The sequence below is a fragment of the Tenrec ecaudatus genome, chromosome 6 (assembly GCF_050624435.1).
Source record: "Tenrec ecaudatus isolate mTenEca1 chromosome 6, mTenEca1.hap1, whole genome shotgun sequence".
NCBI lineage: Eukaryota > Metazoa > Chordata > Mammalia > Afrosoricida > Tenrecidae > Tenrec > Tenrec ecaudatus.
Genome location: NC_134535.1, coordinates 130,260,599 through 130,280,888, shown reverse-complemented (window position 1 = coordinate 130,280,888; position 20,290 = coordinate 130,260,599). Strand labels below are relative to the sequence as shown.

The following is a 20,290-nucleotide window of genomic DNA, read 5'->3' as shown; positions in this document are numbered from 1 at the left end:
CGCCTTCTGGCCCTTTCGGTGTTGGAGGCTGGTTTCCTCTGACACATGCCCTACTTTGCGCTCCCAAGATGCCCTGTCCTCACCCTCCCATCCCCAAGATCCTGTGCACAGCTACATCCCCAGTGCCTGGTGCAGAGCAGGTGCTAAAACACACGAGGCCTGTGCAGTATGTCAGCTGATGCCCTGTGGGCTCACTTGGACCTGACTGCTTATCTGGTGAGGTACAGATTACACTACAGGATTTACTAGGTTACTTTAGCTCTTTGGGGAGATGTCAAAATGATAGGCTGCCCTTACAATGAGCCTCAGTGGCTTGACCTGTCAGAGCAGGTGGCAGGTTCATTCACCATCCCACCTTGCTCTAAGCCAGTGGTTCTCAACCTTCCTAACGCCACGACCCTTTCATAGAGTTCCTCATGTTGTGGGGAGCCCCCCCATCATAAAATTGTTTTTGTTGCTACTACATAACTATAATTTTGCTACTGTTATGAATCGGGCAGCCCGTATGAAAGGGTCGTTCACCCCCCAAAATGGTCGTGACCCGCAGGTTGAGAAGCGCTGCTATAAACCAATAGGACGTAAAACTGCGATGGGCATCACGAGAGCCAAAGGGTTTCCAATGAAAGTCTTTGTACCAAATGTGTTGGGTTCACGGGTCTGTTTTTACCACTGGACTTAACTGAGGTTTCAATTTCCGAGGGCAACTAATATGCACTCCAGAGGCCAGATTCGGAATCAGAAATTCATTTTCATCAGACTGTTTTAGAAGAGCATGCTTGATTTATGGTGAGAATGAAATGGAAGGAGCAGGAGCCCTTATCATCCCCTGCAAGAGAATCATCTACACAGGATTGAAGAGAACCTTCTAGACTCTGGAGTCCAGTGACTGTGAGAAGTAAGAACTGCTTTCATGGAAAGACGCAGGACTATAAAGAACACACGCTGGGAGCCCCTTGTAGGACCATCCAGTACTGTGCGGATCTCATCCGGAAGAGACTCCAGTCGTGCTGACCGACTGACCGAGCATGAGCCAAGTTTGTGCACCGTCACCAGGGAAAGGGTCGGTTCATTCACAGGCACATGGGGCTGACATGAGTGAAGGTCTGGGATTCACTTTAAGATGTTGTAGTCACTGGAGACACAGGGAGGGAATTCTGTCCGATCTCATCCCACCACACCAGGGCAAAACACTAAGGGCGTGGAACAGAACAGCAAGGGGGAAAGAACGGGTCCCCAGCGAATACCAAAAATAGACTTTGGGGCCAGGGCGTGGTGCCCCAACAGACTCGACTGGAAAACACTCCTAAAGGCCAACAAGTGGTCCTTGAATTAACTACAAGCTTTTCTTTCTTGTTGTGTCTTGTTTTGTTTCTTTGTCATGGGCTTGCTGTTTTATTTTGTTGCTTGGTTGCTCTGTCTTGTTTTTGTGCATGTTATTATCTCAGGAGGTCTGTCTAAATAAGATAGGTTGGATGAACAATCTGGAGGAGAAAACGAGGGGACCAACGGTTCCGGGAGGACATGGCAGAGGAGGAGGTGGGGAAGGGAAGATAGTAGTGTTAATAAACCCAGGGACAAGGGAACAAGTGAGCCAAATTGGTGGTGAGGAGGATGTAGGAGCCCTGGTAGAGCGTGATCAAGTGTAATGTAACCGAGAGGAATTACTGAAACCCTAATGAAGACTGAGCATAATAGTGGGACAAGAGTAAAGTAAAAGGAAATAGAGGAAAGAGCTAGGAAGCAAAGGGCATTTATAAAGGTCTAAATAAAGGCATGTACAAATGTAAATGTATTTATATATGAGGATGTGGAAATAGATTTATGTGCATATATGTATAGATTTAATATTGAGGTAGCAGATGGACATTGGGCCTCCACTTAAGTACTCCCTCGATGCAAGAATACTTTATTCTATTAAACTGGCATTCCATCATGCTCACACTCCTGACACAGTCACTGAAGACAAAGTGGGTACATAAGCAAATGTGAAGAAAGCTGGTGGTGCCCAGCTATCAAAAGATATAGCGTCTGGGGTCTTAAAGGCTTGAAGGTAAACAAGAGGTCACCTAGCTCAGAAGCAACAAAGCCCACATGGAAGAAGCGCATCAGCCTGTGTGATAACGAGGTGTCAAAGAGATCAGGTATCAGGCATCAACAGAACAAAAAATCGTATCATTGTGAATGAGGGAGAGTGTAGAGTAGAGACCCAAAGCCCATCTGTAGACAACTGGACATCCTCTTATGGAAGGGTCACGGGGAGGAGACGAGCCAGTCAGGGTGCAGCGTAGCAATGATGAAACATACAACTTTCCTCTAGTTCCTAAATGCTCCACCCCACCCCCCGCACCCCACTATCATGATCCCAATTCTACCTTACAAATCTGGCTAGACCAGAGGATGTATACTGGCACAGATAGGAACTGGAAATGCAGGGAATCCAGGGCAGATGATCCCTTCAGGACCAGTGGTGTGAGTGGTGATACTGGGAGGGTAGGTGGGGTGGAAAGGGGAAACCAACCACAAGGATATACATATAACCTCCATCCTGGGGACGGACAAAAGAAAAATGGGTGAAGGGAGACATTGGACAGTGCAAGATATGACAAAACAATAATTTATAAAGTACCTAGGGTTCATGAGGGAGGGGGGGATGCGGATGAAGAGGGATGAGGAGCTGATGCCAGGGCCTTAAGTGGAGAGTAAATGTTTTGAGAATGATGAGGGCAATGAATGTACAAATGTGCTTTACACAATTGATGTATGTATGGATTGTGATAAGAGTTGTATGAGCCCCAATAAAATGATTTTTTTTAAAGATGCTGTAGTAACAATTATAACTAACAAAGTTAAAAAGGAATTGTGGTAGTTACATAAACTGTCAACTTCTGAAGGGGTGGGGTTTAGCCTGTCAATCAGGTCACAGCCAATGAGGCCTTTGTGTGGGCATGGCCTTCTCCTGAGGATTTTGGGAATTCCTATCTTCCTCCCCAGACGTGGAATACACTCTCTCTCTGCTACAAATTCCTGTTGACAAGCCACATGAAGACATACTGAGGGAGCTGGAGCCCCAGAGCTGGAAGAGCCACATGGAAACGTACATCAGCACTGAGATCTTTCCACCGCCACTGGATCTACAAGCCTCTTCACCCACTGGCCTGTGATCTTCCTGCATTTGGCATTATTGTACGACTGTGTGAGTCTAAGGAGGAATTTACTGACTCACATTGGACATATGGCTAATATGGATTTATGGATTTGAGTGGGCTGGGATGTTTCTCAAAATACAATTGCTCTTTTATATGAAGCTCTTATACACATATGCATGTCTAGGAATTTGTTTCTCCAGTCTACCCAGACTAACATATTACAGTACCGGGAGTAGGATACTAATCATAAACGAATCATAAAGATGGAGAGCAGATGTTTGTTTGACCTCTCCCTCATGGTAGTGTTTCTTCTTTGGCGAGGCAGAGGTCAGCTATGGCCATGCAGTTTACTAGGTTGTTTTCTGGAAAGAATATGTGAAGTCAGAGCTTTGAATATTGTGTTTGGTTCTTATCTTTGGTTATTCCTGTTTGAAATAGTGAAAATGAATGTGATTAATGTATACTTTGAACTCGGGGGGTGAAATTACTCCTTGAATTTCTCAGAGCTGCTTAGTGAAAATGGCTGACAGAAGGTCAAATGGCTGACAGACGACCAGGTCCTGGTATGAGGCAATGCAGCCAGAGGCCCAAGGCAATATTTTGTATCAACAGACTAATTTAGATAAGGATTGAACTGCTTTACGAACTGAGTTTACAATTTGGCTGTACTAGGTTTATACTGTTTTCTTCTGCTTATTGTTATTGATATAATAATTGATAGAAATGATTATTGGGGGTATAAAAATAGAGAGTTTGTAAGCCAATTTGCCTTCAGCCATTAATTTGAATATTTAAGTGGGTTAGGACATGCCTGCCAAGAAGGCTCTGAAAAGATAAGTCCCACCCAGTGTCTTGAGTGCTCAGGACATTCAAAGGTGAAGAGACTTGCCTAGGGGGCTGTTGACAGATTGAAGGGAAAAATGAACCCTGTGGTTTTTTGGATTTTGAATTAGTGGTTTATGTCCAGAGTTGGAAAAATCTGGAACCCTGAAGACACTCCTCTCTAGGGCTGAACGTTAAAGGGAGCCTTTGGGCAGGCTGAAATGCTTGCTAGGTGACCACCTGGATCCACTTGGTGAGTGGACCTGAGAGAAATGTAGCAATGAAGAGACGGGTTGAGTCTGGTCTCTGACACCCATGAACCTGGTGCACAGGGATGAGAGGAGAAAATGAGAGCAGGTTGACTGGTATTAAGTTCATGACCTAGCACAAAGGGGCTAGGGTTGTCTAAAGGCGAGGGGACTGATGGACACCTTGGTAAGGCTAAGTGGGGCAGCCCACAGTGAGTTGGCCAGAACCCAACAAGATGATTTTTGAGCCTGTGAACTGGTACATATTGGTGCTGATTTTATGGATGCCTGTCCTGATTTGACTTTGCTTATGGATGCAGACTTCACAACGTTCCAATGGGTATGAAGATCCTTCACGTAAAAGAATATGATTGTCTCCTCAGAGCACTGGGTTGATATACGTGGGCAATATAGAAATTGGATACCCAAAACGGGGTGGATGAAAGCATGAAGTGGTTGGCTTACAAACGTGCATAGGCAGGGGAATATATTCATAGGATTATGGCGTAGATGTTCACTTAACTGCAATCGTTAAGCATAGAGTATTGTTTGGTTCACTTAAAGAATATTATGTTTAAATAAGGCTTTGTCACATATTGAATTGCATGCAGTTTAGTTTTATCCTCTTAGGTACAGATATGACTTTATATTGTTTGAAAATTAGATATGGCCACAGAGGTGTGTGAAAGTGTCGAGTTGACAAGGGATGGTCCGTGGGAGTGACATCATCTGTCAACTTCTGAAAGGGTGGAGTCTAGCCTGTCAATCAGACCTCTGAGTGGGCATTAACTTCTCCTGATGATTCTGGGAACTCCTATCTTCTTCCCTGGAAGTGGGACACACTCTCTGCTACACATTCCTGTTGAGAAGCCACATGTAGACATACTGATGAAGCCAGAGCCCTGGACCTGGAGGAGCCATGTGGAGATCCATATCAGTGCTAAGATCCTTCTACCACCTCTGGATCTACAAGACTTTCCACCCACTGGCCTGTGATCTTCCTGCATTTGGCATTATTGCATGGCTGTGTGAGTCTAAAGAGGAATTTATGGATTAATATTGTACATATGGGCTAATATTGGACTTATGGACTAGATTTGGACTAGGCTGGAATGTTTTTCAATATACAATGGTTCTTTTATATAAAGCTGTTTTGTATACACATATGCGTGTCCATGAATTTGTTTCTCTAGTCTACATAAAGGATATGTGGTAAATCTTGATAACGTTTAAGTCAAGTCTGTGGGGCTTCATTATGTTAGGCAATCTATTTTTGTATCTATTTGACGTTTTTCTGGATTTAAAAAATAAAAAATTAGCCTACATTTCTAAAAGAGCAGGCACCAAGTATCATCCAAAGTATTAATGAAAATATTTCAGAGAATCATTTATTTGAAGTAGTACTTGTTTAAAAATTAAAATACAGTACAGCAGATTAATTTGAGCAATTCCTTGAGGTATTCTGTAATGGTCTTTATTTTCTAGGTTAACAGGCTAGTGAACAATCTGATGGGTCATTTCCATCATGTACTGGGCAGTGAACTGAGGCTTAAAATCTTACACCCTAAGTTCTAAATTGAGTAGAAAAAAATGAGTTTAAGTTTAAAAGCGGTCTTCCAAGCTAAGGACTTCTAGTTGAACTAGAAGGTTGGGTTAGCAAAGTCATGCTCAATCACACGATGCAGCTCCCAGAGTCCTTTGCAATGCCATTCTTGTCAATATGCACCGCTCAGACCCTTGGAGGTAGAGGGAGCTTCTGGGACATTGAGCAGGCTTTTCCCTTCTAACACTGCACTGTATAATGTAGGCCAAGGGAGCCACATTTACCCGACAGAAGCAGCTCTCGGATTCCGAGAACGCCGGGACAAGAGAGCTGAGAGACCGGGTTAAATATGGCAGAGCAAAGCCCCACATGTCTAAATGGTTCATACAGTACCACTAAAACTTAATAAAAGTAACATTTGTGCTTAACTGATTCAAGGCTACAAAAAAACGCTTAAGAGGCCAAAGAGAGGATTCAGACCAGAAATTGTCTCACCTGCAAAAGAATTCCCACAAGTCTAGATTTTGAATTCTCTGAATTCTTTTAATTCGGTTGCGATCCATTGTTTTCCCAAAGAGCCCAGCGACTTCGTTATACTCGTGGGTTTGACTCTGCAGAGGAATAAGCTGGAAAAAGGAGCGCATGTCATTTCACGGGCTCCCTCCGGCTTCTTTGCGAGGACACGTGCAGCAGCTCGGCTCTCACCTGATAGGGAACCTCGGTGTTCACGTGCTCCCAGTGTGGCGGCAGGGGGATAGCTTCATTCTCACAGATGTAACTGTGAAAAGCAAGACACAAAACAGCAAAATATTAACCTTTCCATAAAATGCAATTTTCATGTCTCGGGTATTGTAGCCCTTTGCTTCGTTTTCATCGCTTTATTGAAATCTGTATCGGGTGCTACTTTGTTAGTGCTGAGTTCAGAACATTGCGGGAAAACACCAAGCCTTATACATTATCACAACTTCAAAACCAGTTGTCGGTCTGAAATTTCCTGAATTTCTTTAAAATGAAGGAAGATTTTAGGTAAAATATTAATAATGAAGAAAGGGATTGCTGAGAAGCAAATCAAACTCTGGATTACAAATGCCTTTCAATATGTTTATACTGGCTACTGAAAAGTTTGTGGAAATGTGGTATTAGGAGATATGAGAATTTACAAGAGTTTTTGTTGTTGTTTTTCAAGCTCCTTCATATTTCTCTTATTATAAAACAAGTAGACAAAAAACTACCTCACTAACATGTGATCAATTCTGACTCATAGCGACCCTATAGGACAGGGTAGAACTGTCCCTGTGGGTTCCTGAGACTTTATCTTTAAGGTAGTAGAATGCCTCCTCTGTCTCCCAAGGAGTATCTGCTGGTTTTGAACTGCCGATCTTGTAACTAGAAAGCCAAGGTGTAACCCACTATACCACCAGGGCACTGTTATTATAGGTGAGGTTATATGAACTGTTAAAATTCTCTGCCCCCTTTCCTGAAGGGTTGTTGATCTTTTGAGTTCTAGGGATATTTTAAATACAAGGAGAAGTAATAAAGTATTGTCACCAAGCTTCCAGATCACAAATTCACAAGTATATTCCAAACAAAATATGTTGACACATCTCTGCAATCAGTGGATAGATGCAGACAAGTTCTCTCAATGATACACACTAGCTCAGCCTCAGTAGGCCAAAATAATAACAATAAAAGAATCAATCAAAACAATGGCCTCTGATATCCGCTGGACCAGTAAAAATTCAAGAGAGTAAGGGAGTTCAGAAGCTTATGATGATTGGGTTTTTTTGTTTTTTGATTCATAATGGATAATATTGATGGATTTTCCCCAAGGACACAGAGCAATCACAAAGGCTTCTTACGAAATCTGAAGAAAAATGAAAGCTACCTTGCCGGTCAGTTTATCACACTGTGGTATCATAGGTGCTGCGAGCCATGTCACGAGTATTTCAAATATTGGCAGGGTGGCCCAGCAAAAACAGGTTTCAGCAGAGTACCAGACTAAGAACAGACTATACAGAAGGAATAGTTGCCCACCTCAGAGGACGTAGACACTGGAACTAGCAGCAGAACATTGTCAGAACCTGACCACCTCAGAGACAGTGCCATAAAAGGAGCCCCTCAGCTGGAAGGCACTCAAGCAATCACTGAGGAAGAGTTGTCTTCTCAAAGGAGAGTCGACAATAAAGATGGGGGCTGAGTAAAGCCTTGGGGACATTCATTTGCTGATAGGACATGACTTAAAATGAGAGAAATAGCTGCAAATATCAATTTGTAAGTATAACTTTGAATGTCTGAAACATGAATCTAACAGAATTGGAAGTTAGCAAACTTGAAATGACATGTATAAAGATCAATATTTCAGTGGTGGGCAGAAATGGATTGCCTTGGCTATTTTGAGTCAGTGACTCAGATGGCTTACTATGTCAGGAACAACAAATTCAAGAAGAATGGCATTGCATTCATCTTTTTAAAAAAGTCAAAGTCTAGCTTGAAGAACAATGCTGTCTGCATACAAGGGAATCCAGTCAATACAACTACTATTCAAATATATGCACCTACCACTGATATTGAAGAATTTCATCAACATCTTTAGTTTAAACTTGATTAAACAGAATAAGCAATCAAGATGTGGAAGTAGGAAACAGTGAGGAAGGAACAGCAGTTGAAAAAGCCTAGAAATAGAAATTAAGCTAGAGATTACATGATTGAATTTTGCAAAATCAACGAGTTCTTCAACGCAAATACTTTTTGCCAGCAACACAAACAGGAACTAAACATACGGACTTCTCCAGATGGAATACACAGAAATAAAATTGACTACATTTGTGGGAAGTGACAATGGAGAAGCTTATTATCAGCAGCTAACAAGAGTCCTGGAGCTTACTGTGGTTTAGACCATCAACTGCTCCTGTGTAAATTCAGGTGGGAGTTGAAGAAAATTAGAATAAGCCCACAAGAGTCAAAGCAGAATCTTGAGTCTATCCCACCTGAATGCTGAGACCATCTTACGAACAGATCTCACCCACTGAACTTTAATAGCAGAAGGCATGATGAGCTGTTGATGACAGCAAGAACATTAAAAAGCAAGAAAACAAATGTCATTAAAAAGATAGGAAAGAAAAAGATTGGCATAGATATCATAAAACTCTGAAATGTCCTCTTAATCGTTGAGTAGCTAAGGCAAATGAAATAGATGAAGTCAAAGAGCTCAACAGAAAACTTCAAAGGGAAGCTGAAGGAGAGTAAAATATGCAAGAACCTAGAGGTAGAAAACCAAAAAGGAAAAAAAAATGCTCAGCCTATCTTAAACTGAAAGAACTCAAGAAAAAACAAATCCAACTCTCGAGTTACAATATTGTAAGATTCTATGGGTAAAAGATTGGAGGATGCAGGTAGCATCAAAATAAGATGGAAAGACCATCCAGTCACTATACCATAAAGAACTAGGTAGCATTCAGCCATCTCGGGAGGTAGCCTGTAAGCCAGAAACAATGGTGCTGAAGGAAGAAGTTCAAGATGGACTGAAGGCCTCAGCCAAAACAAGGCTCCAGGAGTTGACAGAATGCCCACTGAAATATTTCAACAAGCTGATAAAGCACTGGAAGCCCTCATCCGACTATGCCAAGAAATGTGTAAGACCTGGCCACCTGACTAGAAGAGATTCCTATTTGTAGCTATTCCAAAGGAAGGTGACCCAGCAGAATGCTTACATTATAGAACAATTATCATTGGCATTGAATGCAGGTAAAATTTTGCTGAAGTTCATCCAACAACAGGTGCAGCAGTACATTGACCAGGAGCTGCCTGAGGTTCGAGCCCGATTCGGAAGAGAAAGTAGAACAAGGGATATCATTGCTGATGTCAGATGGACTTGGTTGAAAGAAATGAATGCCAGAATGATGTTTCCTTGTGCTTGATTGACTGTGCTAAGGCATATGACTGCATGGACCACAACAAACTCTGGAGAGCCTTGAAAAGAGAATGAGGATCCCAGAACACTACACCGTGCTCATGGGGAACCTGTACACGGATCAAGAGTCGGTAGAGAGTGGAACAAAGGTGTAAAATCAGAAAAGGTCGGAATAGCGGCTGTCTCTTCTCACCATGCTTATTTAATCTGTCTACTGAACAAATAATCAGAGAACTTGGATTATATATAAAGAAGAATGTGGCATCAGGATTGGAGGGAGGCTTATGAACAACCTTTGATATGCCTATGACACAACCTTGCTTACAGAAAGGGAGGAGGACTTGAAGCACTTGCTGATGAAGATCAAGGATTGCAGACTCTGATATGGATTGCAACTCAAAGTACAGAAAATAAAAATATGCACAACTGGACCAACAGGTAACATCATGATAAAAGGAGAAGAGGTTGACATTGTTAAGGATTTAGTCTGCTTTCATTCAGAATCAATGCTCAAGGAAGCAGCAGTGAAGAGATTGAAGGACATATTTGTATTGTGTAAATCTGCTGCACCACACCTGACTCCAACCGTAGTAATTATTTTTAATCATTTTATTGGGGGCTCATACAATTCTTATCACTATCCATCCATCCATTGTGTCAAGCACATATGTACACTTGTTGCCATCATCATTCTCAAAACATTTGCCTTTTACTTGAGCCCTTAATATCAGCTGCTCATTTCCCCCCTCCCTCCCCATTCTCCCTACCTCATGAACCCTTCATAATTCATAAATTGTTATTATTTTGTCATATGTTACACTGTCCAACATCTCCCCCTGCCCTCTTCTCTGCTGTCCATCCCCCAGGGAGGAGACTATACGTAGATTTTGGTAATCAGTTCCCCCTTTCTACCCCACATTCCCTCTACCCTCCAGGCATCACCACTCTCACCACTGGTCCTGGAAGACTCATCTGTCCTGGATTCCCTGTGTTTCTAGTTGCTATCTGTACCAATGGACGTCCTCTGGTCTAGCCAGATTTGTAAGGTAGAATTGGGATCATGATGGGGGGGGGGGAGTATTTAAGAACTAGAGGAAAGTTATATGTTTCTTCATTGCTACCTTGAACCCTGACTGGTTCATCTCCTCTCCACAACCCTTCAGTAAGGGGGTGTCCAGTTGGTTGCTAATGGGCTTTGAGTCTCTACTCTGTACTCACACATTGACAATGATATGATTTTTTGTTCCTTGATGCTTGATACCTGGTCCCTTCAACAGCTTGTGGTCACACAGGCTGGTGTTTCTTCCATGTAGGCTTGTTGCTTCTGAACTAGATGGCCACTTGTTTATCTTCGAGCCTCCAAGACCCCAGACGCTATATCTTTTGATAACCGGTACCATTAATTTTCTTCACCACATTTGCTTATGCACACATTTGTCTTCATTGATCGTATCAGGAAGGTGGGCACCCACTGATAAGATTTTTAGTTCTTTGATGTCTGATAACTGGTCCTTTCTAAACCTCGTGGTCAGACAGGCTGGTGTGCTTCTTCCATGTGGGCTTTGATTCTTCTCAGCTAGATGGTTGCTTGTTTATCTTCAAATCCTTAAGACCCCAGACGCTATATCTTTTGATAATCGGGCACCATCAGCTTTCTTCACCACATTTGCATATGCATACTTTTTTTTCAGCAATCGTGTTGGGAAGGTGTGCATCCTGGAATGCCAATTTAATAGAACATGTTCTTGCATTGAGTAAGTGCTTGAGTGGAGGTCCAATGTCCATCTGCTGCCTTAATACTAAACCTATAAATATATGCACATAGATCTGTTTCCCCACATTCTTATATATAGTTACATATGTACATTCCAGTCTTTACACCCCTGTAAATACTCTTTGTCACCTAGTTCTTTCCTCTATTTCCTTACACTCTCCTCTTGTTCTACTATCATGCTCAGCCTTCATTTGGGTTTCAGTAATTTCTCTTGGTTACCTTACCCTTGCTGAATTTCTACCAGGCCTCTCACACCCTCCTTGCCACTGATTTTGGATCACTTGTTGCTCCCCTGTCCCTGGGTTGGTCAGCACCACCTCATTACCCCTTCCTCCCCCTCTTCTGTGCCTGCCCGGAACCATTGGTCCCGATGTTTTCACCTCCAGATTATTCATCCAGTCTATCTTATCTGGATAGATCTGTAGAGATAATAATATGCACCAAAAATTAAGCCATAGCAAGATAGGCAATGGGTGAGAACACAGTGATGACAACAAAAAAAGAAACCAATTACCCATAGAATAAATTAATTCAAAGAAAAAAATTTAGAAAGAAAGAAAAACCTGTAAAGAGATCAAGGTCTGATTTTTTATCTCTAGGCATGTCCTTCAGTCATAACCGTGGTAATTTCAATTGCCTCATATGCCTGTGAAAATTGGACATTGACTCAGGAAGATGGAAGAGGAATCGATGCATTGAAAATATGCTATGGGCAAAGAACACTGAATGTAGTATATAACCTGCAAAAGGAGCAAACAAATCTGTCTTAAAAGAAGTACAAATAGGATGCTCCTTGGGAGTAAGGATGGCAAGGCCTAGTCTCATGAACTTTGGACAAGTTATCATGGGAGACAAGTCCCTGGAAAAGGACTTGGTACAGGACAGCAAAAAGGGAAGCTCCTCAACAAAATGCACTGACGCGGGGGCTGTGACACGGGGGCCAAGCATGGCGGCAACTGTGAGGACGCAGGGCAGTGTTCGTGCTGTGGTACCCGGGGTGCGATGAGCTGGAGCCACATGACGGCACCTACAATGCCACCACACTGCAGAGAAACAGGTCAGGAGAGGTGCAGAGAGAGGTTCACAATAGAGCGCCTGCTCATTTGTTGAGTGTAGCAAAGACTGAACCCATTTGGAAACTTCACCCCATTCACCCTACAGCTCTGACTGTGCCCCTTCGAGTCATATCATTATTTTTATTTGGGTTTAGTACTAATATTTCAATAGTGAACAATTTACCGATATGGGATGATAAAACGCAGCTGCCGTTGAGTGTCTCTTGAAAGGTAATTTTAAAAAACTTTTTAATGCTAGTTGGGTGAAGGTTTACAGAGAAGATCAGTTTTTCATTCAATAGTTCATTTTGTTCACAATTTAAAACTATTCATTGACTGCAACCTTCCGCAATGAAACACCATTTATCCCATTCCTCTCTGTCTTCTGTTGCCCTCCCTAATCTTTCCTCCCTAATCCTTCGGAAGTTTGTCCTGGGTGAATGCTGCCCCTTTGATGTCAAATGATTGATTGCTCTGTTGTGTGCATACTGCACTATTATCATTGTTTCCCTTATAAACCTATCTATTGTTTGGACATGAGGGTAGGGGGAGCGGGGAGGGAGGGGAAAAAAGAGGATCTGATGCAAAGGGCTTAAGTGGAGAGCAAATGCTTTGAGAATGATTAGGGCAGGGAATGTATGGATGTGCTTTATACAATTGATGTATGTATATGTATGGATTGTGATAAGAATTGTATGAGTCCCTAATAAAATGTAAAAAAAGAAAAGAGGAGAAAAAAAAAGAAAATGATTAGGGCAAAGAATGTACAGATGCGCTTTATACAATTGATGTATGTATATGTAAAGATTGTGATAAAAGAGTTACATGAGCCCCTAATAAAATGTTTAAAAAAAAAAAGTTGGGTCCTAAGGGTGAGTTCAGTTCCCGGCCTGAGAGATGACGAAGGGCCAAGACTCAGGGATTCATATTTCTTTTAAATGTTCTTTGAGTTTGGGAAACAAAGAAATTTGAAAATGACTAAAATCTTGAAAAAATTGTGAGCAGTCTTTTATGATTTTGATTATTGTCCTATATTTCCCCCCTCTGTACACAGGCCACTGTAAAGTGATCCCTTCTAGAGCATTTGAGGGTGACAGCCTAGCCAGGGCCCATCTAGTTTTCTGGTCTCAGGGTAGTGGAAACTAAGGCTCTCAAGGTTCACTGAACTACCTGTTGCCATGCATCGATTTTCATCATGCTTCTTGCCTCTGGTTGGGAGAGATCAATTGGAAGCATGGCTTGTTAGACACATAGCACATGCTCAATATACTCCTGCCATAAATTAATGGCCTTCGTCACTCAACTGTACTCTACCTACTGCCTCTTCTTTTGTATCTTGTTTATTATCCTTCATTCTGGTAAATTCCATCTGTCTGCTTTGTTCTGTGCTTTGTACACTCCATGACAGAGCAAAGCTTGACCCCAACCAATAGAGACCAGGCAGAACGACATTTTTAATTACAATAACATTTTCCACGCAGCCATCTCAGTTTTCTCTCCTGTACTACTTATTCTTTGAAGACAACTAATTCTTTTATTATAGCCCTTGTACTGAAGAACAAGGGTACACTACATCTGGTAAAGAAGGAAAGTCCCCCATAGCTCTGTTGAATTTTGTCATTGTTGGTAGCCTCCTTGACCCTCTGTTATGTGTGTTTCTATGGCCTTCAGTATATGAACTCCAGGATAGATGAATCTAGAGACAATAACTAGACGAAGGGTTCCGGGGTGGGGGTTGGGGGTACAGCAGGGTCAGGGATAAGAGGAAGCTGCTATCAAGGAGCTCAAGAAGGAAGAAAGCGTTCGGAAATTGATTTGGGGAGCAATTGTACAGCACTGCTTGATGTGAATGAATGGAATGACATGAAGTCTGGATTATCTCCTAATAAAATGGTTTGGGGAGAAAAAGGAAATGCTAGATCATTCCGTACATAAGTTACTTGGAAAACTTTTCAATCGTGACACTAAACTATAAGTCAAGAGTCATAAGGAACAAACTGCTAAGAAACTGGAAATGTTTTCATTATTCTTTATCTTTTCATATTTCTATGCATGTAGCAACCGAGTCTTCTCCGCAATTCATGTGACAGTTTCTGTTAGTGTGCTTCACTGAACATTATTTGAGCAAAAGGAAATTCAATCCTTGCTTGAAGAAGTATCCCAGTAAATAGCAGACATGGATTAAAAGTTTTCCTTTCAATTCCAATCACAGGGGAAAAATAATAATTATTTTTCCTGGCATCTATAATTCTTTGCATACTTTCTCTATTTTCAACACTCTTGTTCGTGGCCAGAGCTATCAAAGAAGAAAGCATGCCGTGCAGGTTTGGGGACGCGCTGGGCTGTGCTGCCCTGTGCGGCCGTCTTCCTCGGGCCCCCTGCCATCACAGGCTTGAAGGTACCTGTAGGCGTTGCCCAGGGGGGTGGGACAGAGTGGGATGTGGTTGCAGATTCACAGCCCAAAGAACGGATGGTTCTTCAGCAGTTCAGACCAATCTCACAGACTGTTTTAAGGACTTATGGTGGGAGCCATAAGGCAGTTGGTAATAAACATGCTCAGTGCTTTAAAGACTGGAAAATGTACAAGAGAAATGCAATACGAATGTACAAGGGAAAATGCAACAATGATAATTAACAGGAAAGGAAAACACTGATAGAAAATTATAACTCAACCACTGAGAGACTAAATATTGCCAAGATCGACGATTAAAAGATTAACATTGAGATTATTCAATAACCCACCCAACATATTCAGGGTTGTGTTGTTTTGTTTTTGTTTTCTGTCAAATAATAAGAGAAGGGAGAGGAAAAGCAAACCATGCAGCCTCCCAAGCCCACGCCCCCCCCCCCCAGTCTCTTTCCAGTACCTGAAAGCGCTGATGGAAAAGGGGGCTCTTTTCACTAAGCGCTGTTTCCCAGTGGTGAGATTCATTTGCTTCATTTCTGCAGACAAAGACAAAGGTGGGAGACAAGTCACAGAAACGTGCTGGGCTACATACACTGCCGCGAGGATCTGTAGCCATACCGCGCAGTCATCTGGAGTCATGAAGCTTGGGAATCGCTGATAAGCATCATCTCCCGAAAATCCATGACCCTGTATCTATTTATCATGTCATAAAAAGTACTGTTGCCGGGCGCCCAGCTGCACTGCTTGAGGTACGCTCTCACAATGACAGTGCTAATCTCCTCGCTGCTCCGTGTGCAGGGTCAGTCCGTTTCCATCCACAGTGAAGAGATCACGAGATCTCCCGGAAAGGCACTAAGGCAAGGGTTCTCATCTTCGGAAAAGGAAGAGCAGCAAGAGAGAGAGAGAGAGAGACCTGTACTACACAGACTCTTCCTCTTCCTGGCTCATTTATCAAGTGGACCGAAGTCCTGCCATCTCCTCACAAATTTTGGAAATAATAAAAATACAAGACATTGTCATTTAAAAACAAAGAAAACCCACAACTTTTTTTTTTAATGTAGACATTTCTTGTCTTTTCTTTAAATTGTGCATGGAAACCTAAAACACAGCAAACCTAGTCGGGCCCAGCAAACACTTACCTAAGAGAATCTAGGGATAAAAAATGAGCTTATTAAGTAGAGTTATTATTTAATTCCTTTCTTTATATCCCCTTGAAGGGAACATTTACACCAGGGAAATGCCATCATTTCCAGAAAGGGAAGCCATGGAGTCTTAAAGTGAGGTGCCGGTCTGTCTTCTCGAAAGCCTACGGCTGCAGTCCCAAACGAAGGCCTGACGCCACCTGGGCAAAAGCTAGCATCAAGGTAGAACGGGTGCTCTGCCTTTCTGTACTCTCCGCCAGCTGCACACTGGCATGGCCTTGGTGTGAGGAGCAGGCAAGATCAGCTGAGCGCCGACAGCGGCACCTGCAGTTCCCTTTTCTGCCACCTCCTTTTGAGTTTCCTTTCCAACCGCTTGTTGCAGAGAACCCAAGTAGATGAATGGCAGACCTGCTGGGGCTAATCACTCTGCCGCTCGTGCACACGAAACCCATGCCCTGCAGCCTTAGAACGGCACCATTGTGTAGACCCTTGGCAAACCTGAGTTACTGTATTATATATCACACCTCCTCTCTGTAAAAAATATTTTTTCTCATTTTTAATGGATGCCATTGTCTGAGAGACAAGTTTCCTCAAATGTGACTTATTAAAAAAAAAGTTCTTTCAATAACAACTGGCTTGCTGAATTAGCTCCCACATGGTTTGACACACTTCACCCTCGAATGAAAGCTCATGGCTGCGCTTACTGCTCCACCTCGGCACTGCTTCAGCAACAGTGCTTGTACGCAAGACTAAAAATGCCGCGCAGACACCTTCTGCCCAGTTGGCAGCAAAAAGACGAATGCCAGGGTGCCTACAGCTTACTTGCCTGATGCTATTTAAAAAAAAAAAAAAGTACAGTGAGTCAGGAGTAACGCTGGTGGCTCTCATTCTTGAGAATGATTTACGCAGAGAAACAACTCTGGTAGGGCAGTGACCATTAGCTGTTGGGGTGCACACGCCCTCATGCGGTCAAAGCCCCATCACCATGGCTGGACCTTGGTGCAACAAAGGGGTGCCCTAAGGTTTTAACCCTGCCCACTTCCCTCGCTCCTCCCCCTCACTGAGTGCCATAACGGTAGGAAGTAGGGAAGAAGAGCCGCAGCCCCGAGCAGTGCAGCAACCCAAACTGCGCACTCCCACCCTATCTTGTCTGCCCCTTGGCGGAAAACAGCTGAAGCTAGCCGCTTGGGACTGAGAGGGCTAAAAACCAAAGGAACTGTCATGGTTATCTACAACATGCCACTGTTTGTCCTGGTGACTGGCTGAGTTCCAGATTCACAGGCCAATAGGTGTAAGCGTCAGAAAAATCAGAAAAAGGCAGAAGGCAATGGCCCTTTGAAGAAAGGTGGGGGCCATTCAGCTGGACTTTGGTCTGGAAACTGTCACCAGCTACCTACGTGACTTTGACTGGCACTTCGTCTCGCTGTTTCACCCTTATGATAAAAGGGTACAAATTTCAAAAGATGAAATGTATGCAATAAGGCATAAGATGAAGGCTTTGAAGGGTCTTGTGTCTCTGAGAAGCATTACATAAAGTCAACAGGCATGACAATCTCCACATACGTTAACATCTCCCTATCTCCAACAGAGGGTCCGGTGGGGTTTGAACTACCAACTTTGGGTTCGCAGCTGAGAGCTTTAATCCCAGCTACACATATAAAGACCTTTACAAAAGGCAATGTTGTTCCAGGAGATTTTAAATCTCGAGTTTGTAGAGCGGTTTACAGAAGGATACTTCACTGCTGGCAAACATGTCCACTAATCCTGATCCTCAGAGCTACGCTCGATTGGATCATAGCGATATCCTGAAAACACACAACCATTCGGGAAAGGGAAACGTACCTGCAAAGTCTATCCTGTAGCTGAATTTGGAAGTAGAAAAAGAAATGGAGCCGCAAGGGTTTGCTTTGAAGCTTTTTTCGATATCTTCACTGCTAACTGAACACTGAATGTTGGTATCCGGCTTTAAGACAAACCAGAAAGTTTCATTTACCAGCTGTTCACATTAATGGCTTAGCCACAGAGGTGGGGCTGTGGTCACCGAGGTGAAGAATGGAGGGACCAGGGAAACAGTAATCTGCTCTTGTTCCCAACACACAAGGAGAATCACAGCTACACAGCGTCTTCGAAACACCTTAAGGATTAGAAATCTTAAAATAGTCACTCTTGCCAAATGACTAGTGTCTACAGCCACCTTCCTCAGCGCAAATGAACTCTTCAGTAGCCGTGTAAGGTGAAAAAGAGCCCGTCTTGGAGGACGCCTTCCAAGCCCAGGCTACCCATGAACTGGCCGTGTGACCCTAGACAAATGGCATGACCTTTGAGGAGCCTTGCATCTTGACCGGAAGACAGGGTGCTAACATCTGCCTCCTCGGAATTGTCGTGAGGATAGAGGAGCGCATGTGCGCAGCACCTAACAGAACGCCTGGTGTGCAGAAGGGAGTGTGACGTGGGCTAGTGCTCTTCCTTCTGGCCTTAGCCCTCAACTCAGATTTGGATTTGCTCGGATGTACTGACTGACACGGGGCAACTCTCAGTCACGTTCGTCCTCTGCACACAGCGCACACACACAGCCTTTTCTAAATACCCAACTGTGGACGCCTGTGGGAAAGAAAAGGCAAAGGGCTCCAAGGTCTAACTTCCCTTTCTCTGGAGCTCTCGCGTGTCCTTAAGGTTAGGCTTCCCTTTGGCCTGTTGGTGCACCCATCATCATGTTCTACGTGAGCAAGAGGATGCTAAGTGACTCTCCACCCCTTCTGCTGAACCAAGGAGAAGGGGTACCTGGAACATATGCCACTTCCCACATTCTGCCAAGTAAAACCAGCCCCACTGGGTGTCGGACGTATCCATCTCCTCCATCGCTTTCTCAGTTGTTTTGAGTAAGCCTTCTTCTGCTTTGTGAAACATCTCCTGAAATGCCAGAAGGAGGTGGAGGAACAAACAATTCTATTAGTCATCAATGTACTCTACCCACCGGTTTTCTTCCTTACAAAGAACTGTCTTCAAAGTGTCTGTCCCATACCAGCACTTTACACACGGGCTTCTGCTTCGTGTACTGGCTTGTAGACAGGCATCGCAAATAATGAACACGTGTGTTTAACACACAAATAACAATTCACAGAGGTAGGACATGTCAATGTACACATAACCATGTAAGTAAGTTATGTCAGGGTCTATCACCTACTGCCATCAAAGTGATTCCAACTCATAGTGACTCTATAGGACGGAACAGAACTGCTCCCTGGGGCTTTCGAGACTCAATCTTTACAGGAACAGATAGCCTCATCATCTTTCTCCCCCTGAGCCACTAGCAGAGTTGAACTGTTGACCTTTCAGTGAACAGTCCAGGGCATAACCCAGTATATACCACCAGGGTTCCTCAGCATCTATAAGGACTTCAAATTGCTGGTACAGTTCCAAAAATTTCTTAGTACATGTTCATTGCTCAGCAGAATGATTCATGCTATTATTCATTAAGATTAAAACATCTGCTTCTTATTTTAGTATGATTCCATTCAATGGCATTAAAAGGTGTTTATAATATATGGTGCTGAGTACAACAAAAACATAATGTAATGATGTTTTCATAAAAAATGCATGAGTATATGCATGTACATACCTATGTACATATTTACGTGTAACTATATATCTAGAAAGAAGTTCTACCTTGCAGGACTGGATAGGGCAGAGGTTGTACACTGGTGTATATGGGAGCTGGAGGCACAGGGAATCCAGGGTGGACGATACCTTCAGGACCAGGGGTGTGAGGGGCGATACTGGGAGAGGGGAGGGTGAGTGGGTTGGAAAGGGGGAACTGATTACAAGGATCCACATGTGACCTCCTCCCTGGGAGATGGACGGCAGAGAAGGGGGGGAAGGGAGACTCCGGATAGGGCATGATATGACAAAATAACAATCTGTGGATTATTAAGGGCTCATGAGAGAGGGGGTAGCAGGGAGGGAGGGGGGAAAAAAAAGAGGACCTGATGCAGAGGGCTTAAGTGGAGAGCAAATGCTTTGAGAGTGATTAGGGCAAAGAATGTACGGATGTGCTTTATACAATTGATGTATGTATATGTATGGACTGTGATAAGAGTTGTATGAGCCCCTAATAAAATGTAAAAAAAGAAAAGAAAATGATTAGGGCAAAGAATGTACAGATGTGCTTTATACAATTGATGTATGTATATGTATGGACTGTGATAAGAGTTGTATGAGCCCCTAATAAAATGTAAAAAAAGAA

The 20,290-nt window shown here is 43.1% G+C and overlaps 1 protein-coding gene across 4 annotated transcripts in view; it reads right to left on the bottom strand.

Annotated features, from left to right (window-relative positions):
* Positions 1-20,290, bottom strand: part of PARP11 (poly(ADP-ribose) polymerase family member 11) — a 72,619-nt gene that overhangs the window by 13,431 nt on the left and 38,898 nt on the right. For 2 of the 4 annotated variants that reach the window (XM_075552198.1, XM_075552197.1), the window contains 5 exons: positions 18,829-18,957; positions 17,890-18,010; positions 15,366-15,441; positions 6,465-6,537; positions 6,255-6,385 (listed from right to left, as the gene is read on the bottom strand). In XM_075552198.1, the coding sequence (XP_075408313.1) occupies positions 6,255-6,385; positions 6,465-6,537; positions 15,366-15,441; positions 17,890-18,010; positions 18,829-18,957 (530 nt within the window). The remainder of the gene's footprint in view (positions 1-6,254; positions 6,386-6,464; positions 6,538-15,365; positions 15,442-17,889; positions 18,011-18,828; positions 18,958-20,290) is intronic. The other 2 variants (XM_075552200.1, XM_075552199.1) reach the window with 1 other exon arrangement.